We start from the raw sequence: 24,809 nt of genomic DNA on the forward strand, positions 1-24,809 counted from the left end.
GGCTTCTTTCATTGAGCATGACGTTTTCAAGGTCCATCCATATTATAGTATTTGTCACTGTTTCATTCTTTTATATGGCTAACATTCCATGGTATCGCTATACTGCATTTTGTTCACCCATTCACCCACCAATGGACATTTGAGTTGTTTCCATATTTCGACAATTGTGAATAATGCTGCTGTGAACACTAGTGTGCAAGTTTCTGACTGAACACCTGTTTTCAATTCTTTTGGGTATACACCCAAGAGTGGAATTGCTGGGTCATTCTACAATCATGCTATGGTTGTTCTATGTTTAACTTATTGACGAACCACCAAACTGTCATTCACAGTGGCTGCACTTTTTTGCATTCTCACCAGCAATGTCTGTGGGTTCCAATTTCTCTATATCCTTATCAACACTTCTTATTTTCTATTTTTTGATGATAGCCGTGTGCAGCTGAACTTTTATACATTACTGGTGTGAATGTAAATGGTCTAGCCGTTTTGGAAAATAGTTTGCCAGTTTCTTCCAAAGTTAAGCACACACTTCCATAGGAATCAGCAATCCTGCTCCCCGGTACTTACCTGAGAGAAAAGAAAACCTGTCTAAACAATGACCTGAATGAACCTTTACTCATAATCTCCCCAAACTGGACACAACCCAAATGTCCCTCAACTGACGGAGGGATAAACAAATTGTAGTGTCTCCATACAATGGAATAGTCTGCAATGAAGAGGACAAACTATAGATACATGGGACAATGTGCATGAATCTTAAAAGCATTATTCTAAGTGTAAAAAACCAGGCACAAAAGCCTATGTCCTGTACGACTTCATTTTTATGACTTTCTGGAAAAAGCACAGCAGGGACATAAATTAGATCAATGGTTGCTAGTGGCTGGGTAGTGGGAGGAGGTTGACTGCAAAGGGCCCTACTTTCTGGCGTGACGGAAATGTTCTTGATTGTGGAGGTGGTTCCACATTTGTCAAAAGGCATCAAATTTTAAACTTAAAATGGGTGCATTTTATTGTAGGTATATTATACCTTTAAAAAATGGTTGATTAAAAAAACCCCTAAGAATGAGAACCAGTTCCCCATGCCATACTTGGGGGGGGCATCCATTTTTCTGCTTTAGTATATGGAATATACTCACTGGCTAGCTGAGGATCTCGGTGTCTCAAGTTGTACAATAAGAGAGTTACAAGAAGATGCGATCATGTGGGAAGCTGGGCTGGCCCCCACCAACGTCAACAGGAAGTACTAAGAGGCTGGTTTTTGTTTCTCTGTTTTTTCCTAGGTGTTCAGCTTCTCTTCCTCCTTCCTCTTCATCGAGTTGATTGTTTTCCTCAAATCTGAGAATAAAGAAAATATCTGGTTATTTGAAGATTTCCACTACTTGCATTGTTATTGATTATATACCAAAACATTACCTGTGGAATTTTCCTAGAAGAAAACACAATATTCCACATTCCTTACATAAATCATTTAGAAAATGGAAAATTAGTGCAAATATTTTTTTTCCGTTTAAATTGCAAACCTCTATACAGCCCAAATACAAGAGGTTGTCATATAAGCTGCTCAGTTTTGAGCTACCTGGCCACGGGTTTCAAAATGGATTAACGGTGTAGGAGTAACGCTCATCCATCCTACAGCCCTGAAGATACAATACATTTTACATAGAAAATATTCCTGTTTGGTCCAGGGAAATAAATAAATAAAGGTGACACTTTCATCCTTTGATACTGGTGTTCATTAACTTTTCCTGGGGTAGGGGGAGAAAGGTCTTGGTCAAAAATATAAAATAAAGCTAGTTTCATCTTATTTTCAGAGTTCAGATAGCATCTCCTCAGAGGTTAGGCATGAGGGCCTTTTTGAAGAGGAGGAAGAAAAAGTCATGGGGCCAGAGAGGAAAAGGAAAGACAGAATTAGAGGGAGAAGCCTGGAGCAGGCAGCCCGTGAGCCCCTTATGGGCTCCCAGCCAGAGGCAACCCAGCCCCCTCCATTGTCATCCTTGAGGATGGGAAACGGGGGTACCCTGGGTTGTTACTTATTCATCTTCCCTCCTAGGGTATGAAGAAATAAAGTAGGAAAAGGAAGTCGAGTGGAATAATTAAAAACCTTTTTTAAAATATATAGCCTAGAGAAGTTACATGTCACCCCATAACCCTACATAAACATAAACACACACACACACACGCATTTTCTTCTTTAAACAAGGACGTCCAATCCTTCTTCCTCCAGCTCACTTGGGACAGCCCTGCAGCCCAGCTCCCCACTGCTCTGCTGACCTCCATAAAAGAGAAATTTGCCATACACCCAGAAGTGTTTCCCCCAGAAGACTTCTTTGATGCATTTTTTATATTCAAGTTATAATCAGAGTTTTAACACACAAGTTTAATTCCAGGTTTGTTCCTTAAAACATTTTAGGTTTAACCTGTGTGTTTATTTAGAAAGTGTTCAGGACTTTTTCAGTCAAATTTTCAACTCATGAATTTAAAGTTTCCTGAAGGGCATTTTAAAACATGTATCTAGTTTTAATTTAAGATCTGCTAAAGCTCAAAAGTGTCATGCAGAAGAGAGACCATAATTTCTAATTATAAAGTATGGGGGACGATAAATTCACATGACCTTTTCAGGAAAGTTTATGACCAGGCCACCACAGGGCAGGGACTTTATGAGGGGTCGGGGCCTGTGTGGTCACCAAAGACTCCCCTGCCCGTTATTTAGACAGATTAAAGAAAATCACACTCTCCACGTCCTGGGCAGTGGCCCTCCCCTTTCTAAAACGCCACCAAGCCTCAAAGTGTCACATGAAGCTTTAGTTCCCAAACAGGGATTTCATTTTCTGGAAGTAGAACCCAGAAACTGTCATGTTAAGAGAACTGTAGGGATCATGAACCCCAACCTGTTATTTCACAGAGGGGAAACTGAGTCCCATGTAGAGGAAGGGACTAACCCAACGTCACCTCCTAGTCAGTGACAGAACACAGAATCCTGAGTCCTCGCCATCCTGTTCTTTGTTTTCTTTCATTTTTTTTGTAGAGATATAATTGACATACAGCATTAGTACATTGTGTACAACACAATGATTTGATCTTTGTATTGGTTGTGAAGTGATCAGTGCAGTCTAATTAACACCCACCATCGCACATACTTATGAATTTTTTTCTCTGTGATGAGAACTCTTAAGATCTACTCTCTTAGCACCTTTCATATATACAATACAGTATTCTTAACTATAGCGACCATGCTATCTGTGACATCCCCGTCACTGTCCTGTTCTGTTTCTGCTCTTCTGCACAGCCTGGCACTGTGGCTGGGTTTCGTTAATTCTTTTTCTTGCATGATAAGGCAGTGTTTAAATTGCCTGTCTTCCTCTTCCCAACTAGCGTAACTAACGGTGAAAACACAATTACACGCAGCGAGAGGAGAAATGGGTAAATGTTACCTCCCTAGTTAATCCCAAGCCTGCCCCCAGGGGTTCACAGTTTCGCTAAGAGAACTCAAATCCTGCAGCTTCTCCCTCTTAGATAGCCCCTCGTTGCCTTCCTTGCTCCCCCCAGCTCTGCTGTTACCTGGTTCTGTGATTCCTACGTTCGGTGGTTCCACGGTTCCTTGGTTCCTAGGTTCCGTGTTTTCTAGGTTCCATGGTTCCTAGGTTCCATGTTTTCTAGGTTCCATGGTTCCTAGGTTCTGTGGTTCCATGGTTCCTTCGTTCTTAGGTTCCGTGGTTCCTAGGTTCTGTGGTTCTTAGATTCCTTGCTTCCTAGTTTCAGTGGTTCCTAGGTTCCTAGATTCCTTGGTTCCTAGATTCCTTGGTTCCTTGATTCCTAGGCTCCTTGGTTCCTAGGTTCCATGATTCCTAGGTTCTGTGATTTCTAGGTTCCTTGGTTACTAGGTCACACGGTTCCTAGGTTCTGTGGTTCCTAGGTTCCATGGTTCCTAGATTCCTTGGTTCCTAGATTCCTTGGTTCCTAGGTTCCTTGATTTTATGGATGATGTGGTTCCCAGTTCCTTGTTTCCCTGATTCCTTGGTTCCCTGGTTTGTGTTGTTCCATGGTTCCTTAGTTTTGTGTTCCCTGGCTCCCCAGTTCCTTGGTCCCTTGCCAAAGGAACCTTGATTCCTTGATTCCTTGGTCTGCTGGCCGAGCTTTTGCAACAGCCTGCTAGTCCCTTCCATCACCCCAGACCTGCTAGTCTCTCCCTCCTCAGTCTTCCCTTAGCCTGGGTTCACAGCTCCACTACCTCCCTCAACATGCACTGCTGTGCAGTGTCTGTTTATGTGGCTCCTTCCCCACTTTTTGGCACAGATTAGTCACACAGTGATAATTAACACTGTATTAATACTCCTCTGTCTTCAATTAATTTCTCCCCACAGTGTACAATAGAGGACGTGTTTTTATTAGAGTGCAACCACAGTATGTGGTGAGGAGGGATGTCCACTGTGAGTCCTATTCTCTCTCCACCAGTCAGTCAACAGCATCCGCTGGTTCCCTTTGAAAGCGCAAAGTTTGAAGAGGTTAAATGAGTAGGGGCTGGGGAGGGGTGGGAGAGGAACGGGCAGAAGGTGTGAATGACTGATTTGAAGATTAAAAACAAATAGGACTAGACAGTGACAACTTAAAGGAACTGTTTGAGCAAACATCTATTCAAATTATATTAAATTATATCAAATGGTATTAAACCATGGAAATGAGGTTTCCATTTGGGCAATCTGGACCTGCATTTATTCGTTGCATTTCTTGTAGGGGGGAGTGTGTTTGGGGGGAGAAAACAAGGCTTTCTGATTCACAAATTGAAGTTAAGCTAAATCAAATCCAGCCACTCCCAGAAGAACAGTGGATGATAACCTCACAACCCACTGAGGTTGGAAAGCGCCTGAGTGGTGAGGCCTTCCCAGCAGGACCAGGAGGCGGGCTTGTGGGGGACCCTGTACCACCTATCGCTGGACTAGAAAAAGGTGAGAGATGGGTTAATGCCTTCACAGCCTCAGTTTCCCAAGTCATGGTATGAGGTTTCACTTCTGGCCCCCGAGATCTCCCATCCTGAGGGATCGGTAGTGAGCGGCTGCCCATCAGAACTGTGGAGACGGAGGCAACAACAGGGCAGCCTGGCTCCCAAGTCTGCCTGGAGCCCTCCAAGGCAGGCAGGGGGAGCACCAAGCCACCTCCGAGGACAGGTGTTTCTGCACCTGCATCTTAGCTTGTTAACACTTTCTAAAGCATTTCAGGCAGTTTCCAACTAAAAATGGTGCACATATGCATTTATCTCCCCTGTCTCCCGTACATCCATCTAAAATTGGACCAAAGGAGCCTAAAAGGCAAAAACCGAGAGCTCGAAGAGAACCAGAGAGGATCCAACAGCAGGACATGCTTGGGGAGATGGGATGAGGCTGGAGGAGAGGTAACTGATTTAGTGGACGGGGGAGGACAGGGAAGCCAGAGCATAGGCCAGGGGGGCACCCCTGAGAAGCTAGTTGGCTGAAGCCTGTGCAGCAGCATCCCCAGCCCTCAGTCAATGTCAGGAGCAGTCACATCTCCAGATGCCCCCCCACCCCCACCCCAAGAGGCCAGGTGCAAGACCTCCCCCTAACCTTGGAAGGCCCTGGAAGTTAATCTGGAAAATTTGAGCCAGAGAGGCTTCAGATTGGGGGTAGCAGGCAGTGCTGAGAGGAAATGCGAGGGCCTGTACTGAAAACAGGGCTGACATGTGAAACTCCACGTTCTGAAGGGTGAGAACTCTGCCCAGGCATGTTCTCTCCCTGGGTGCCCAGGACCGTGGAACCCAGGCTGATGCTCCAGGGCAGGAGGTGGAAGAATTCCTCGCTGGAGAGGGTGGCCAGCCACAAGGAAAAGACTGATAAATGCTGATGACTGGGGGTCTCCCCCAAATATGAGTGGGCCTCCAGCTGATCATCCTAAAGGAAGTCTAGGAGTGACAACTGGTCCCCTTCACCGCCCCCCCCCACACACACACACAGCTGCCAATCAACTTTTTTAGTACCAAATTCTTGAATCTGGACTCAGCATTGTGACTTCTGTTGGCCCGTGGGATGTCAGCAAATATGAGAATACGGGCTTGCCCTCTTGGGGCTGTGGTCAGAGTCCTGAGACCACAGTGAAAATGAGCTTAAGCTAGCCTGCTGGAGAAGCCACATGGTGGAGAACTGAGGTGCCCCAGCTGACAGCCTACTGACCACCAGGTCTGTGATCGGAGCCAGGAGATGACCACAGGCCCAAGAGTGACACCAGGCAGGACTGACAAAACATCCACCCAGCTGAACACAATCCAAACTGCTGGCCTATGCAGGTGTGAGCACAGGAAATGGGTAGTGTTTTAAGGTGGCAAATGTGTGGGTGGTTGGTTCTGTGGCAATAGATATCCAAGACAGACTTGAAGGATGTGAGGGAGTCAGTTACATGGTTATCAGGGGGCAGGAAGCTCCAGGTAGGTTCAGGTATGGGTACATGGGCTGTGTGGGGAGGGGCTGCCAGGAGGCCAGCATGAAGGAAGCAGAGGGAGCTAGATCCCCAGGACAGGATGTCAGCAGTAATGGGGCATTAGCAGGGCCAGACTGGGCAGGCCTTACAGATCTTGGTAAAGGAGGGCTGTTATGCAAGGAGAACTGAGCCCTTTCAGGGTTCTGAGAAAAGGAGAGCCTAGATCTGACTGCATCCCCGTGGCTCCATTTCACCTGACTGAGTAGCATGCCCTGGATTTCCTGGAACTGGCTGCCGGATCCAGAGGTTAGGTGTTTTGGCAGGAACCCTTCATAGGTGCTGTAGGTCCTGACCCCAGAAGTCTGCCTCTAGCTGTGTGATGTTAGTTGGCATGGATGAGGTGTGCAAGAGGATTAATCCTATCATCTCACCTCCATTTATCATCTGGAGGACATCTGTAGAGCAATACATCTTCTCAGCAAATCATATGTTACTTTGAAGTATAATTTGATAAGAAAGGCTGATGTGATTTGAATCAAGAATCAATTGTGAGTCAATTTCCTATCCTCAACCAAAGGTGACCAATAAATATTTTATTTAACACTATAAACTCATGGATTTTTACCATTTGGTCTGTTTCCATCCATTGCAATTGCATTGTAATTATTCTTATTGATGCTTATCTTGCACCATCTTTGGCCCATGGAGGCATCTTCAGGTTCATTCCAGAGTCCTTCTGACATGACCGCAGGAGTCACTGATAGCTTCCTTGCTTTCTGGCATATTAAGATGCTCCAGGCTTATCATGCATGTTTCCCCCAGACCTTAAGTCAGCCATTTCTTCAAGGAGAGACCACAATCTGGGCACTAGTCATGCTCATTGCCGCTGGATCGGTCAACATTTCTAGGTCTTTTCAGGGCCAGGAAATGCACTGTTTAAGAGAAAATACGTTATGAGTTGATACTGATATTTCCAACAAATTTAGAATGACATGGTCTTACCTAACATTTCATTTTTTATTTGTATCTCTTTTCTTTTAGGCTGGAAATCTTGATTCCCAAAGACGTAAACATAATAACTTATTTGCTTTTGGCCTACAGTTTCAGAGCGACAATAGCAGTATTGTTACTAGAAATAGGAATACTGAAAACAGTTTAAGACTTCCTTGCAGTTCTTTTTTCTTTGCAGTATATGCCATTAGGGATGGACAGTCAAATTGCAGTGTTTAAAGCTATCATAAATTATTCCAGTCTGCATGGTTAAGCCACCAAGATGATACAAAATTAGATACATTCGTCTAATTTTGCTTTTGACTTTTTTAGCGATTTCTATTTTTTTCATTGTGGTTTAATTTTTTATAATTATGTAAAACATTCATACGATTCTGCAGTCAAATCTACAAAACAAAGTTTCTGCGGAGAAGCCTGGCTTCTGCTCCAGACCCGGTTCCCGCTCTCATTCTTACGTCACAGTTCATCTTTCCATTGTTGTTTTTTAATTGAAATTTGGTGTATATTCCAAGTGAAAAAAATTATGAGTTTGTTGCAAGAACAACTTTGATTAGATCTTAAAGACGTTTATAAATGTGTGCCAAAGGCCAATGTAAGTGAGTGTTAGTGATGTCAAGGAAACACGGGACCCTGGGGAGAACCCTAGTGTCCATCTTCCAGACCACAGCCCAGAGTGTGGGTGTCTCCGTCAGAGGTCCACGGTAGAGAACAGGGCCCACGCTGGCTGGTTTACGCAGGAAGCAACTTATTAGAGGATATGAGAGAATTGCTGTGGAGTCAAAGACACAGGCTCTGGGTAGAGCTTTCAGAACTGACTTCCAAACTGTACCACGAAACTACAGCTGCTGCATCACTGCACCAGGAGAACAGTGATGCCAGAACCGCCCTGGAATCAAGGGGCTGCTGCTACTGCCACTGCTGCCAGCTCCCAAGAGACGCCACTCCAGAAAATGGAGGCTCACACCCCACCTCTGGACATCCAGTGACCTGATGCTGTGCTGCCTGGAGAAACCAAACGTCTCCACCACTGGGCTTAAAAACGTGGCAGAGCCCGTGGTCCTGTTTCCCTTCCACCTGGCACAAGCATGCATCTTGCAGACCAGGCTGCCGAATTCTGAGAAGGGTCATTTTTACCGTTCCATCCCCTTGATTCAGAAAGGAAGAGTAGAAGAGAGTGGAAAGGAGATCAAGCACCCATCTACCATATAAATGGGGGGAACAGTGCTCTTATAAACACTGTTGAGGGAACAGATGTGATGGGAGAACCATTGTAAAGAAGGCTTGTCATTTGCCCTCCTGAGGCATTTTTCAAGGGGAAATTTTTAAGGGGGATTTTTAAAATGAGAATCTTACCTGTATGTGATGTGCGCCTTGGATCTTATGTTTGGCCCTTTCTAAGTACAACTCCACCCCAGTGGTGTTATTACTATAATTTAGGAAGATGATTGGCAGAAAGCGTTCAGATGCCCATCACGGGTAGGAGAGACAGAGGGGAGCTGGAGCAGGCTATAAGGCACGCTCCTCTCCTCCCCAGACGCTCTCAGGGTTTGGGGAGGAGGGATGTCCCTGGGCTCATTTAAGCTGGGCCAGAGCCTGGGGTCTGGGTCCTCGAGCTCCCCAACCTGAGTGACACACAGAGTCGGTAAAGGAGCATCGAATCGCTGCTGTCCTGCACTGAGTCGCGCTCACAGTGAAAGGCAAGTCGAGGAGGAGCAGGGCCGTCATGAGGCTCCGAACCCGGGCAGGGCTGCGCCCCAGCGCTGGCGACAGAACGAACGGCTGGGGACCAGGCTCCGCTCGCTCTCTTTTTTGTTCCTTAAATTTTTATTTTGGAATTTCAAAGAAACAGATACAGAAAGCTATGTTACTGCGCTGGATAAATCGAGGGCCTTCTACCAGAGCGGGGAAGGGGGCAGCCCGGCGGGTGGGCCCGGGGCGCGGCGACTCCGGAGGATCGAAGCCCGCGGGGCCGGGAGGAAGCTGTGGACAGTCAGCGCTGTCGCGTCGCCACGTCTGTGCGAGGGCCTGCTCTTCTGGAGCTGTGCCTGCGCTCGCCGGCTGCTCGGCAAACGTCCCCTTGAGCAGCCCGGGACCCGTGCGGGGCCACCCTCGGGTTTCCCACCGCGGTGGCCGCGGCCCGAGCGGCCGGCCCGGGAAGCAGCCGAGGCCGAGCGCTCCCCCGGCCCACAGTTCAACTTCAATAAAAGGGTCCAGTCCGCCCTTGATCACCCGTTTGCCTGACAGCCCCGCTCAGGCCCGGCCTAATTGAGCCCGGTCACCTGGGAATAGGTTCAAAGGCGTAAACCACCTCCAGGCCCCAAGCCAGGGCGGCCTGGCGAACAAAGAGCCCCCCGCCCCCCCCCAGAACCACTTCAAACGCGCCCGCGCTCGGCGCCCAGATGGCGCGGGCCGGGGTCTCCCCGGCCGCCGGCTGAGGACGGGCCCCGTGCTGTCGCCACCCCTCGCCTTCCCGCCCCGGGCAGCCCGCGGACGCCCAGTGCAGGGGAGGCCGCGCAGGCCCGGCCGCAGGCGGTTCTGCGCCGCTCCCCGGACCGCCCTGCATCCACGGCCGACTCGTGAAGCCAAGCGGGAGAGCAGAGGCCGGGCCTAGTGGGCATCCCCGGCCCGCATCCTGCATCCCGCATCCCGGGCAGGGCCGCGCAGGTGGGCGCGGCGGGCACCGGGCGCTCCCGCAGAGGCTCGCTGTGGCGCTGAAGGTATAAAGCGCTTAGAAGGAGTGTCTGCGAGAAACGTCGGGGCCAGGGCTCCCCAACAAGTAGTGGGGAGAAACGGTCCCCGATACACGGCCTAGGCAGAGCGGGCTGCGTCTCCACGGATCCCCGCAGTGCGTGCGTGGGGAGCGGTGTCTCTAAGGGCAGCCGATTGTCCGGACGCCTGGAGTCGGGGCCCCGGGGCCCCTGCCCGCGCAGGTCTCCCACCCCAGGGCAAGGGTGCGGGCCGCGGCGCGGACTCGCTGCGCGCCCGGAGGCAGCCAAGGCGCACCCAGGCCTGGGCTCCCCCGGGGGCTACCCGCCGCGTCCTCACCTCCTAGGAGCGCATCTAGGGTAGGACTCGCCTCCCGCGCCCCTCGCGCCCCGGGAGAGATCCTGCAGCCCGGCGGCGCCTGATCTCCACGTTAAGGAGTAGACAAAGCCAGGTCGGCTGAGCCCAGGGTGCGGGGCGGCCAGAGAGCGGCCAGATGCCGGGATGGAGGCGCGGGCGGGGCGCGAGGGCCCGGCCTCCAGGATGCCCGCCGCGGCCCGGGCCGAAGGGGGAGGCAAAACTGAAAGTGCCGCGCCGGGGGGCGGGGGCGGCCGGCGAAGGCCCCAGAATTTGTCCTGCCCCCAGCCGCAGCGGCCAATCAGCGCGCCGCCCTCGCTCCTGACAACTATTTAGCAACCCAGCCCGGCTAGAGTTTCCAAAAAAGTTAGAATAACTTCCTCTCCCGGAGACCTCGGTTTTGCACAAGCCGGCCTTGAAATCAGAGCCTTTCGAGCAACTCGGAAAGCGTGTGCTCGGCGACCGCGGGCTTGGCCAGCGGCGCGCTCGGCGCCCGGCGCACCCAGCCCCACGCGCGCCGGGCGGGCGCCATGGAGGAGGGCTCCAGCTCGCCCGTGTCCCCCGTGGACAGCCTGGGCACCAGCGAGGAGGAGCTCGAGCGGCAGCCCAAGCGCTTCGGCCGGAAGCGGCGCTACAGCAAGAAGTCCAGCGAAGATGGCAGCCCGACCCCGGGCAAGCGCGGCAAGAAGGGGAGCCCGAGCGCGCAGTCCTTCGAGGAGCTGCAGAGCCAGCGCATCCTGGCCAACGTGCGCGAGCGCCAGCGCACCCAGTCGCTCAACGAGGCCTTCGCGGCGCTGCGCAAGATCATCCCCACGCTGCCCTCGGACAAGCTCAGCAAGATCCAGACGCTCAAGCTGGCCGCCAGGTACATAGACTTCCTCTACCAGGTCCTGCAGAGCGACGAGATGGACAATAAGATGACCAGCTGCAGCTACGTGGCCCACGAGCGCCTCAGCTACGCCTTCTCCGTGTGGCGCATGGAGGGCGCGTGGTCCATGTCCGCCTCCCACTAGCGCCGCGCCACCCACGTCCGGACCGGCGCGCCAGGGTAGGTGCTGCGCGCGCGATGGGCGGTCTCCGCTGCCGGGGACGGGCGGCCCGGCCTGCGCACCCCTCCTCGAGGAGGCCCCGCGGGCTGCGGCGGCGTGGATGGGATGCGCTTTTCCTCCTAGCAACAAATGGGGGTCGGTTGGGAAGCTCCCATGTCCAGGGGGCACCCCTGGGGCCTTTTGCAATCTTCCATGCAGGGTGTCAGTCGGCAACGGGCGGACTGGTGACTGTCGTATTTTCCCTCCTTGGTGCTGTGTGGGGGTCTGTGGGTGACTGTCGGAGGAGTGGGCATCAGAAGAACGGCCTGGGGCCGGCTAGGGCCAGGGAGATAGGAACCAACCTCCCTTTGCGTCCCTAGGAGCGGAGGCCGCCCGGGAAGCTGCCCGAGCCGGGTAGTGCCTGGCTGTGGCTTCGCCCTCTTCCCGGGGTGCGGCAGAGCGCGTGGGTCGTGCCGAGACTCACTTCTCCCAGGCCCAGTTCCCTGGGGCTCAGCCGTCGGCGCCGTGATCGGCCAGGTGCTCGCAGAGGTTCAGGCGGGCGCCTAGGTTTGCCTGGAGAGGGCAGGAGGAAGCTGCCCTGCGGTGGCGACTCCAGGACCAGTGCCGCCGGAGAGCCGGGGACGGCCCTGCGCCGGGAGCGTGGGACACAGGGCCGAGGCTGAGGCGCGGAGACCGGAGCGCGGAGGCCGGGGTAGACACCCGCAGGCAGGTGGAGCGGACCTCTGAACTGGGAGCCTCTGGTCCCAGCCTTGAACCTGGAGAGTCTGGGAGGGGGCTCTGCCCGCGCCGAGTCCAGGCGTTCGACCCAGCAGGGGAGCGCCAGGGATCCAGGCTGGGAAACAGGTTTGCGGGGAAAGGGAGGCGGTGCGCGAGCCCTGAGCGGGCGAAGGCAAGGGGGCCACAGCTGCTGAGAACATTGGAAGCTCTGGTTTTCTCTGGAAGAGCACTCAGGGCGTCCTGCGCTGGCTCCTTTCACCAGACACCTTGGAAATCCCTTTAGACAAGCTCTAACTGCGGAGGCGCCCTCCCTTCCAGAAGGCTCTGTGAGACAAGTGGGCATCTTCCTTCCAAAGGTCTTTGTGTCTATGGAAGAATGCAAGATTTGGGGGCCTGTGGGGGGGGGGGGAGCCGGGTTAAAAATCTTTCCTATTTAATGTGCTTTAGCTTCTTGCTCTTCTTGCAATGTGTTTATGAAAGTCTCTACTTCACACAGAAGGAATTTAGATTAATCAAGAGCGTGCAGCCGCCCCTTCTCCCAAACATATCTATTTCTTTTTTATGTGGTTCTATAATATCTGCGAATGTTTTTGCTGGGACCACGAAAAGCTGATCCAGCACAGGTGGATTTTAATTTTTTTCTTTAGTTTTTGTTTCTGTGCCACTGGAAATTCTTTTGATGAAATAGCCTCCTCAGATAATGATCGTTTTATAGGTTTTTTAAAAAGAGTTTTTAGCGGAGAATAACGTATGGGAATCTTCTGCTATCTTTGTCAAAAACAGATGGAAAGTGTCTCAATCACATATTTCTCTAGGAAAGAAAGTTTGGACTGGCTGAGTACTAAAATGCTACAGTGGGATAATACATTAATTCTGTTTTTCGCTGCCTAAATGATGAACTTCCATTAGTTAATTCCATTTACCCTCTATCCCATCCATAGTTTACAGCACATCTGAAATAAGAACAAACAAATGAGGAATGTCATCTTTTAAAAATGTACACATATAGCTTTGTTTAAGGAAAACGTCAACAGAATTATCATCAAGACTTCCCTCCAGAAAATTATTGAAGGCAAATACCAGGAGATATTACCTTAGTGAAAATTTAGTAGGATTATTTAAAATTCATTGAAAAATAATCAGATTCCTAAAATTTAGAGAATCAGACATCACAATGAAAGATTATATAAAAATAAAAGGCAGTACTTGTAATAAGTAAATGAAAAGTGTTGAGTTTATTTGGGGAAAAAACCTTCAAATATAAGAGAGAACACATTCAGCTGGAGAACAAATGATCTATATGGGGTCACATTTATTTTTCATCTTCTATACTGGAATATAACTGACTTGTTCCAAGAAACCAGTTTCTTTAGATACATAGATACTCATTCTCTACAAGAAGAGAAGGGAAATATGGAAAGTCTTGATACACTAATGATTGTGGATACACTGTTTTTATTTATCGGGTATGTTAGACAAACATTGTTGTATCCTTTTTGTTTTTAACCTGTTAGTCTCTGTGAGTATAGATACAATCATAATTGATTTGATTTCCTGAAAATGTTGCTAAATGGCATTCATTTGTAACATTTAAGAGAAGCGTTAGTTATATGTATCAGCAAAGAATTTCCAGACCTTTCAGGAAATTGTATGTGATTTTAATGTCTAATGTGAGATGTTTTCACATATATGAAAAAAGCTGTGTCCAGGCAAACGGCAAGAACAATAAAAAGCCTAAATTATTGCTTGATATAAAGAGAAACACAGGAAATAGTGGAGGACGGCTGGTGCTAATATTTATCCTGACTTTCTTTTTGGTCTGGCAGTTAGGAACGTGAATAGACGATAAATCAGATGTCTTCGGACAGTCAGCTGGTTCACCTAATCAGAAAATCTCAAAAGGAGTTTTCAGTATTCTCATTAAATGCCTGAGAATTAGGAACAGGGTCAGAAGCACCTGGCTCAGAGAGTGGAAGAAGGTGACAATTGCTTACTGGACATTTTTGCTTTTTTCTACTTTGTGGTTAAAAAAAATCTCTAACGTCTGCAATATGCGCAGATTTTCAGTAGGTTACTGTACTCAAGAAACTTTTTTTCTAAGAACTTTTTAGTTACTTTGGAGAACAAAGTACGACCCTCTCACCATCCAATATTTGTAAGCCTTTTCCTCCCTCCTGAAAATTTACTTCTTGGAGGTGTTTGTCGACTGCTACATTTGGGATGATAGCTGGTCTCATAAGAAAATTAATTCCCTGTGGAGAATGGAAATGCAGAATCCCAGGAGAGCTTTCGATTGGTCAGAAGAAGTAGAATGAAAGACTGAGCTACCTGGAATATAAGTCATGTTTTGTTATAAAGTACTCATCGATAAGATCCAATGCAGAGGGCTGACCTCCGTTATGTGAACATTGTTCCCTTAAATGTCTGTAGCTGTTCCGTCAATCTTGAATGAAGGAAGTCTTGCTACCCATCTGGCCAGAGTTGGGGCTGGAAGGATGGGTCTTTGCAAGTGGCTGTTTGAGGTCATTTGAAATATAGTAACTTATTGAGGTTTTCTGAAAAATCTACTCTTTTCAGACAAGACTTGAGCCTGAAAGAATTGACTTTTCATCATCCTTGCTTCACTATACTCTGGGTAGACGGCACAGATGCCAGATTCTTTTTGCCTGGCAAAAAGATCATAAACCCTTTCTGAACAGAGCACTCTAACTCATAACTTTCGTTTAAATCTGGGCTTTAAAAAAAACAAATATTTTAATAAGCCAATTTTAAAGGCTGAACTTTTATGACAGTTTTTAAGCTTAGTATTTATATTAATCTATTCTCCCTGGTGTCTTTAAAAACCCTGTGAATGCACGATGGAATGTCTGTTTATGTTTGTGTCTTTTCCTGGGAAAGGATAAATGTGCTGCAAAAAGCAAACCAAATATAAAGCTCTCCACTAGCAAAGAGTTCACGAACGAGGCAATAAAATTCAAAGAAGAGATGAATAAGTTACTGTAGCCAAGAAACAGAAAGCCATGAAGAAGAAATAGACTCTAAGAGATACAGACATGCACGCATTCAGAAGGAAAGCCAAGATGAAACACTAAAAACAGAAACTGCCTAAAAAGATATTCCACATGGTCACCTGAGTCTACACATGCGATGAAATTGTATAGATCGAAACACACACACACACACACACACACGCACAAGTGCATGTAAAGCTGGTGAAATCTGAATAAGATCTGGAGCTTGTATCAATGTCAGTTTCCTGGTCGGGATACTGTATTATAGTTCTGCAATATGTTACCATGGGGAGAAACTTAGTGAAGAGTGTAAAGTAATCTGTCTGTGTTATTTCTTACAACTTCATGTGAATCTACATTATCTCAAAATAAAAAGTTTAAAAGCAAAGATATTCCACAAGAATTTTTTAAAAATTTTCTGTATTCAAGTGAGCAAATTATATAAGGAATCATTATCATGTCTTATCTCAGAGTAAAAAGCTAAAAATGTGCTTTGAGCAAAAATCCATTTTTTCCTGATATCATTTGCATTGTTGCACTTCTTTCCAGAATATGAGGAATCTCAACATATCTCCGATATGTAATTAATTAGAGGTGGTTCCTTATAATTCTTAAACAAAGAGCAGAATCCCATAAATCTGACAGAGAAACACCAATCAGTACATTTATTCCTAAACTAATAAAGAAAATATTTTTCAAAGAAATTTTAGGAAATACTTACCTGAAACTGACACGACATTTGCTTTTAAGAGACTAAGTCTGCATTGGCTTGCATGAAACCCCCAGCCACACACACACAATTCTAAAGTTTAGATTTATAAAAGTTATTCACCAAAAAGTATAGAGATTAAGGTTTTAGTATTTACAGCCATACACACTTGAGGGGTGCACAGTGGGTTGGGGGGAGAAACACAGAGAGAGAGAGAGACAGAAAGACCAAGAGAGAGAAAGAAGGGGAGAAAGAGAAAGATATCAAATCCTAAACTCAGTCATGGTTATTTTAAATTAATATTTGTTTGCCCTGGGAACATATTTTGTATTTTGGTTCAGTAGTAAACCTTTGAATATTATTTAGTTGTATGAAATGGGCCCTAATTTAATTTTTATTTTGGAATGAGATATAGTGACATTAACGATGTGATTTTCACGCTGATGTAAACTAAGGCACAATAGGATTTTTCTTCAGTGATTACTAATGGTTGTCACGTTAAAAGGAGAAATGAATCAGAAACTGGAAAAGCCAGCACGTAACTTTATTCTATCATGAGGGAAATTTTTAGTGGTTAGTTGAAAATAGAGTAATTTTGAACGCAAACAGTGTTTTACATGCTTCGAATATCTGTATTATTTTATCCGCAACTCTATTGTTTAGAACAGTATGAGCCTGTGATTATGTGTAAGAAAGAACACGATTGAGAGAGCTGAGTGCATGGTGTCTATTGAGGCTGGCAGGGATCACCCAACTTCGCATCGTAATATGGGTTTCCTCTGTTATTAGACCAGGGAACCATTTAGATGACCCGGCTTCTCTTGGGGTCTCCTGTAGAGCTGGAATTTTACTTCTCAAATCTTAAGAGCAATGCCTTTGAAATTGGGCAAACCCCTCCTTTAGATCAGAACTTCCCCATCAAATAAATGAAGAATAGAGTTGAACCCAAAGAGCTTTCAGTTATCGAATTCAGATATTCTGAAAAATACTGCTTTCTTTTTAGCTCACATTCAGCCTTTAAAAAAGTAACCATCAGGCTTTTTTGGGGGGGAGGGGGGAATTGTAAATGTAGTTAGATTCATATTTCTCACTGTCTAATTTGATGGAGAATTCACATTTGTTTTTCTGGAAATACAGATCTGCTGTGTGACTGACAGGAAGGATTTGAGCAGGAACCTTGGTTTTCTTAACCCTTTGATGGTGACCCAACCCCACGGCTGAGGTTTGTGGTGTGGTCACAGTCAGAGCCTTTCCAGGGCACCGGGCAGAGCAACTCGGAACAGGAAACCCGAGGGCAGGTTTTCAACCTTTTGCTCCAAGAGCGAAGGAGTAAGGATCCTTTATCTAACTTCCCCATGGAGATGCCCACACTTCTGTCGTTAGCGCTGTTTTTCTATTGCTATACAAATAAAATGCCACACTAGCCTTTCTGTTAAATTCTCCACGACTGTGTCCCTCTTTCTAAGAGATTCAGGAGATTTTTGCCTGCTTCAGAGGCAATGGGGGCTCCGGGAGGTACAGCTTGTAAAATAAACAAACTCTCTAAAAGAAAACACAGGCCAATAGTTTATAGTCTCTGACTCGACTGCCACGGTGGATTTCTTTGTGTGTTCTTTGATTTAACATTCTGTAAGTCAAGATGCAAGCAGGCGGCGTGTTCTTTCACTCACGAGAGATCTAGAAATAAATGTTGAGTTGCTATTTCCTTTCATTAATCTCCGTTCTTTAAGTAGATTTGATTTACAGGCAGCACAGAAGGGATCAGAAGTCAAAAGCCATTCGCCTTGTTTGACTTTCTGGACCTGGGAGTATGAAAGTGCCTGTTACCTAGCCGCCTGCTTCCATAAGTCTGACTTTTAGCTCTGCGGAGGGATAACCAGGCCAGCTAGCCTGCAGGGCTAGCAAGATCTATATGGGTTGGGTCACTTCCGGAAAGCTTGTGTGAATTTAAAATCCCATTCTTAATGAAATTGCCATGATAAGGACACGGTAAGATGTTTATCATTTCTTTAGAAAATGCCTAAATCACTGCAAATTTGGAAAGGAAAGGAGGGAGGAAAAGGCGTTATTTTCTTTCTCAAATTGAGCATTAGCATGTCTCTGTTCACACAATTGGGTTCGATTGAAGAACAACGTCATCACTGAAGAATTATTTTCCTGAATTTAAAAAGTTCAGGATTTCCTGAATTTAAATAATTTCCTGAATTAAATAATTGCAAATTATGGACTACGATATATATTGGTTCCTAACTATTCAAAATCTTCAGAATACACCCAGCCAACTGATTTTTCTTTTTCTGTGATGTCTGTGTGCTGTGCGTATCTGAGGTGGGAACCTAAGAGAAAGATTTGGTTCTCTGAGTGTTTTTTCTGTCTGGTGGGCATTTCTTCTCCAGGCGCTCGCCCTCCCACCCCACCCCACGCCCAGCATACACTCTTGTACTTACTCTTCAGCTGAGATCTCCTCTTTTTATTATTATTAACTGAAGTCCGTGTAAAGTTTCATCTTACAATAAAGGATGAACAAAAACCCACCACCAGGCTCCAATAATAATACATTTATACGTGGGGAGTGACCACCTCATCTCGGGATTCTCCGAGTGGCGCATTTCTGGGGGGTCCCAGAAGTACAGTGCAACTCAGTAACAGACGAGCGCCCACATTCCCTCCCCACCTAATGGGCTTGGTGACTCCCTCTCCTTGGTTGCCCAACATTGCTATTTTCAAAAAAAAATTGTTCGGTTGATACCAGAACAAAAATGCCCCAAATAGATATCTGTACTTTGGGAAACCTGATGTGTCCTGTTTTTGTTGATTTCTCTTGAGCAAGGTGAACTGTTTCAACCACCCCAAAACTGCATGGGGACCATGTAGTGACTCCACACGTGGGCGCTTCCAGGGCCGGTGGTTTCTGGCGTGTTCGGGAGAGCTGAGGTAGATCTCCACACACGCAGGCTTGTCTCGAGCATCCTTCTGGTGTGATCGCTAAGAAGTGATAAAGAATGCACACAGCGAAGTATTTTAAAGGCAGAATTAACTTAAGGCTATTTTGCCAGATGTTAAATTACTGCCAATTCCAAAACTCTCTTTTAGACTATTTTTTTTGAGGATAGCGATTTTCTTTTAACCAAACAATACACAAAAGGCTGGGATTATGATATATTTATCCGCTCATTTCAAATATCGCTATTATCCTCCATGCATTTTTATTTTATTGCATTTCAAAAGCAATTTCGTCTAATTTCAGTGTTGAGCAATTTAAACTCCTTGTGTGTCTCCAGCGACTCTGTAAACAGTCTGTCATTTACGATTTGTAATATGAAAAGGGTAACTTTTTCAGGAATGACAAAGTAAGAGAGAAAACGAGGGTATGAACAGGGAAAGCGATGTGTGGAGAATGGGGCAGTTGAGGGATTGGGGCTGCTTCATAAGAAATCAGAAGTGTCTAGGCTCATGTGCAGCATCTCCTCCCCTGCCCTGCTCTTGCTGCAGATCAGTCACCTCTCCCTTAGGGTCCCTCAGAAACCTGGAAGACAGTGGCTTATCCGAACAAGCGCCCTGCCTGCCTTCCCAGAAGAACGACACTGTAAAAGTTCAGTGTCATTTTAACGCTGCCACACTAAGGTCGCAGGTGGGAGGCCACCCGCACCAAGGCAACTTCACAAGGACCTAGAGCGCCTTTACCTCCCATTTCCTCCCACGCATCAACATTGCCCTGCAAGGGGCATCAGAGAAGTGCCAGAGGGGACCTCTGCCTTGGAGGAGCCTGCTACAGTCACTGGCTGCTTCAGGTGCCAGAGAAAGCAGAGGGTCCCCGAGAGTGGGGTGGTCAGGAGTGGTCACCTGCTCTACACTGTGGTAGGGACCCCCGGAGGAGGGTGTTCAGCTGACTTGGGATGCTCAGTGCCCCTGTGTGACTAGAGGGACCCTCCGATGACAGCAGAGGGAAGAAAGACCAAAGACCCTTCTGGCCGTTTGCACACAGCTGCACAGCACCCTGCGGCTTCCCAGGAACTCCAGGCTACGTGGGCCTTGGAAGCACTGTCCGCTCCACCCTCCAGGTCACGCTGACGAATGTCCTTGCGTGAGCCCAGCACGGCTCAGTGTTTGCCAAACTTCATGAAAGGAAGTGGACACTCAGCATTTATTTCCTCCTCCTGGATTTCCTAGCTGTAGATTCGACCCTACAGTCAAATTCCACTTTAAAAGCCTCGGCTCATCTGAAAATGCCTTCCAGGAGAAGATCATGCCTGCCCACTTCCGAGGTTTGCAGGAGAAACAGAACCAGCCTGGCTCTGCTGAGAGAAGCCGAACAACCATATTGCCCGTCTCGTAAAGCATCCTACTGCTGGCACAGCACAGCTCTGAACAGTGATAAAACGTTACTTTCACAGATGACGCACTTCATCCTCCTGGCTCACTCCTCAGAGGTGTGTCAATGCGGAGGTTCTCGGAAGCAATCTCTTGGACAATCAGCTTGTGGTGTCCATTTTTTGAAAGCTACTTTTAAGGATCCTTTAATGTTAATTACATAATTTCACTTTTTCTACCCAGAAAGAAGGAAAGAGAAAATGAGGACAAAAAAAAGCAATGTTGGCATGTGTTTCTGGCTCCCTGGCTGTGCCCACTGTGCTTTCTCTGCTTGATTCTTCACAACGTGAAGCAGTAATTGATGAATTCAGAAGGCTTTTAAATGTCCGAGACTGTGTAATTAATGTGACTCCTCGTGAAGGTTTTGCGATTTATTGAAATCACTGTTTCCAGAATAAATCACATGTAATTCTTTTTCTTAGCGAATTTCTCTTACACGGTATTTTTCTATTTCTGGAGGTTTTAATTAGACAGAAAACAAAGGCTGTTGCCTTTGTAGGAGCAGGCTAGGTTCCCAAATTAATATATTGGGCAAAACCCATCTCCTGGTGTCTGGGGAATCCGCGGTCTTGAGTAAGATGTCACTGAAGCTGAACATGGAGTGGAGAACTTTTCTGCTCTCAGCCATTCTCTGTGGCCTGAGGCAAGTTCTGGCCTCTCTGGGACTCAGTTTCCCTATCCATAAAATGATGGAGTGAGTTTCTCATAGCCCTCCAGCTATCAAAATTCTAAAAGCCAATAAGACCCAGCCATTCCCTCCTGGGTATATACCCCAAAGAATTGAAAACAGGTGCTCCAGTGAAAACTGGTACGCTCCTGTTTACAGCAGCACTGTTCACAATAGCCAAAAGGCGAAAGCAAAACAGATGTCCATCAGCTGAGGAGGAGGTAAGTAAAATGTGGTTTACCCACACAGTGGAATATTACTCAGCCCTCAGAAGAAATGAAGTTCTGATTCATGTTACAACATGGATGAACCTTGAAAACATGCTAAGTTAAAGAAGTAAGACACAAAAGACCAAATCTTGTATGGCTCCATTTTACATGAAGTATGCAGAATAGACAAAAGCAGAGTAGTGATTGCCAGGGACTAGGGGGAGGGAACAGGGACATGATTGCTTAAGGGGTGCGGGATTTCTGTAGGGGATGATGAAAAAGTTCTGGAACTAGATAGCAATGATGTTTGCACAACAATGTGAATGTCTTGCACTGAATTCCACTGAGTTTTATACGGTAAAGTGGCTAAAATGATAAGTTTGATGTGTATTTTACCACCAAAGGAAAAAAAATCCTATGACTCAGACCATGGGCCTCTCTGGTGACCAACAGGACTTGGGGGCGGAGGTATGCCAAGGCTTTATCTTTTCTCCACTTTCCAGAGGCCTTATCCAGTTTATCCACATGATTCAACGCTTATCAGATGATTCTCATCTAGTCGAGTTGTGCCTGCCTGTGCATTTTCCTTTCGAAATCTATTTCCTAATGGGTTCATTAAAAAAAAAAATTCCTCAAACGGTTCTGATGAACACCTTGCTTCTTTTGCCCACCTTCGGGTTTCAGCAGCTTGTTGATTGTATCTCTGGAATCCTCTCTATGGTAGACTGCGTTATCACACTTTGGGGGACGGGGACAGGGGAGAGAGTGGCCCAAGATTCTGCACTGCTTGTGATCGACCCGTCAGATGAGAGTGGGGAGCGTCTTCCACGTCTGTTGTGGGAGTGGCCCGTGAGCACTTGACAAACCAACACATCCAGCAATGGGCTCCCCGAAGCTCCGGGTTTCATCAGACCCTGTCCTGCTCACAGAGACCCTCAGACAGTTGATACCACCATCAGGGACATGATAATTCCTAAAAAATGGGGCCTCTGGTTCTGGGCCACTCTCCTGAGTGCATCCCTCTATTTCTCCACTATCAGTTTCCGGAGGGCTGGGAACAGAGCAAAGCATAGTGAATGGGCTTGTGACCAGCATCGTGGGTGCTGCCCCCAGAGAGAGGGATTTGGGAGGAGGGTGGCATGAAATCATTCAGGGCCAGTTGGGTGGTTTTTTCTTTCTCTCCTTCTCCCTGATCTGTTGGCTCTCTGCATGCTTCCTGAGTCACCTGTGTTCTCGGGACCCTCCCAAGAGAGATGTGCAGGAGAGTGGCTCTCCCAGTGTTTCCTCAACCGTGACTCAGTTCTGCTTCTTTTTAAAACAACATCACCTTCGTAGTACTATGCAGTCAGCATTTAGAGACACTTACAGAAACCCCAAAGACAGTGCTGGGCTCACCGATTGTGTGTGTTTTGAGAACCCAGACAGAAAGGCTCGGGAGAACCTGGAGCACACCCCAAAGCATCTGAGCAGGAGGGCGGGTTGCTGAACGTCAAGGAAAACTGCTCAGGGGAGGGAAGGAGGAGACAGAGTCCCAAAAGCTGGTGTGAGAGAGGGGACTCCAGATGGAGACAGAAGGACAGGACTCGGATTCCCTACCCAATGCCTTGTGAAATTGTGCAGTCGGTCTGACAAGAACCTCGGTCACCCACACACGGCAGACACGTCGTGTCTCAGGGCCCCCATCCATCACCGCCGTGTGGTTCTGCCTGCAGCTGGAGGCATGGAGCCCAGCTGCAGAGTAGACACTGATTCATTAGCATCTTCACATTTGTGGCATACACGCTTCTCCCGGGGACACTCTGCTCTTCTCTCCGGCCTTATCTACTTCTTAGTAACTGAACTTCAGGCTCAGCCGTGTCCACTGTGTGCTGCAGGCAGTGGGGCACTGGGGCCAGCACTCCAGTCAGGGTACGTATATAGGAGGGCATCGCTGTCCTTTAACCATCCAGCTGGTTTTCAGAAATACCATCCAGGTGACTGAACTAAGTTCGCATGTACCCTTGGGTGCACAAGGCACTCTGTGACCCCCCGTCTACTCCCCTGTCCTTCTCACTGTCCCCAAAGCTGGTTAGGTGTGGGTGTCCCAATGTCCACCCACTCAGCTTCTCCCTTAGAACATCCCCTGTCAAAGTGAGAAAATCAGACTTCCCGGTGAATTCCAGTAGAATGCATTAATTTGGACCCATGGAGGTCCCAAGGATTGGTCTGGCCAGGACCAGCTACACTGTGTGGCCCCATCCTGGATGGAATGCAGCAGGAACGCCCAGGTCACGGTCCCAATGAACCCAACAGTGAACATTCAGGGAGCTGAAGTGATATTTACTAATGTGGACCCTTCACAGCCTCTGGTTTCTAAAGCTGATCGTTCGAAGTACGCAAGCACAGATCATAAAGAAAAAGAATAACTCAGAGTAAACTAAAATTTTAAACTTCTACATAGCGAGAAAACACGATAATCAAAATTTTTAAATTAACTGGGAAGGAAAAACTTACAAGCTATTGTACAGTGGATCAATATCCTTACTGGACAAAGAGCCCTTAAAAGTCAAAAGAAAAAAAGACAGGCAGTTACTTAGTGGAAAACAAGGGCAAAAAATATGAATTTACAAAAGAAGAAATTCAGTTGGCCAGCAAACATATGAAAAGTGTTGAACTTCAACAATAATCCAAGAAATTCAAAATAAAATAGGAAGATACTAATTTTTTTATTAAAGTGGAAAAAAAGCGATGATAATCCCCAGTATTGAGGAAAACGTGAGGAACCAGGCCATCTTGTGCCTGCCAGTGAGAAGATAAATTGTAAAATCTTTGCAAAGAGATATTGATACTAGGTTAAAAAAAGATTTAAAAATTGGAAATACCGTTTGAGCGAGCAATTCCACTTTTAGGAATTATTGTAAGTGAATAATGGCGGATCTGCCTAGCAACAGAGAAATTCCTCACAGCTTTGCTAATATTAGTGAAACATTCAAAATGTCCTGGGAACTTGGGTGAATAAATTGTGGTTAATGCCTATACTGGAACACTATACAGTCAGCAAATTTTGTGTCGTAAACAAATGCTTAATAATGTGAGGGAAATGGTTGGACAATGGAACAGATCATATGATCCCGGGTTGAAAATTCGCAGTGTGTGTGCTAGCATGGGTGTGTCTGTCTAGAGAGAGAGAGAGAGGCAGGAACGAATGTCTCTAGACCAAAATGTTAATGAAAGATCTTCCTTTCCTTTTTATTATTCTTATTGCTTTTCTTTATTTCCAAAATTTTCCCCAAATGCTGTGCATCATTACTTTTGCAATTTGAGAAAACAAACCAGTGCTTCTGAACGATAGAGTGGAGGAAACATACCAACCATCGCTTCCTCTGGACTCTGATTGACCTTGTCCCTTAGTCCCACGATCATCAGGTGGTGTTCCTACAAGTCAGCCTTTTGCCACCGGGCAGGAGTGCTCTCCTTTTAACTGTCACTCAATGTTACAACTTTGGTTCCTACTGAATTAATATAAGAAAGTGGCCTTACAAAATATATTTTTGTATCTTCTGCAATCTACCACTCAAGACCCAGTCCATTATTATTTTGCAG

The 24,809-nt window shown here is 46.9% G+C and overlaps 1 protein-coding gene and 1 long non-coding RNA gene across 3 annotated transcripts in view; one reads left to right on the top strand and one right to left on the bottom strand.

Annotated features, from left to right (window-relative positions):
• Nucleotides 1–1,136: 1,136 nt before the first annotated feature.
• On the bottom strand, nt 1,137–10,730 carry LOC139083301 (uncharacterized). Of its 2 annotated transcripts, XR_011539918.1 has the most exons (3): nt 10,480–10,696; nt 7,049–7,355; nt 1,137–1,335 (listed from the first exon to the last, which is right to left on the bottom strand). It is a non-coding gene; the product is annotated as an uncharacterized lncRNA (long non-coding RNA). The 2 variants fall into 2 exon arrangements; XR_011539917.1 differs by lacking the exon at nt 1,137–1,335 and having other exon boundaries at nt 6,981–7,355; nt 10,480–10,730.
• A 115-nt stretch (nt 10,731–10,845) lies between these two features.
• TWIST2 (twist family bHLH transcription factor 2) overlaps nt 10,846–24,809 on the top strand; it is a 51,561-nt gene continuing 37,597 nt past the window's right edge. Inside the window, exon 1 of the mRNA XM_070618793.1 lies at nt 10,846–11,542. Coding sequence (XP_070474894.1) covers nt 11,025–11,507 — 483 coding nt within the window. The 5' untranslated portion in view covers nt 10,846–11,024 and the 3' untranslated portion in view covers nt 11,508–11,542. The remainder of the gene's footprint in view (nt 11,543–24,809) is intronic.

Source organism: Equus przewalskii, chromosome 5, assembly GCF_037783145.1.
Source record: "Equus przewalskii isolate Varuska chromosome 5, EquPr2, whole genome shotgun sequence".
NCBI lineage: Eukaryota > Metazoa > Chordata > Mammalia > Perissodactyla > Equidae > Equus > Equus przewalskii.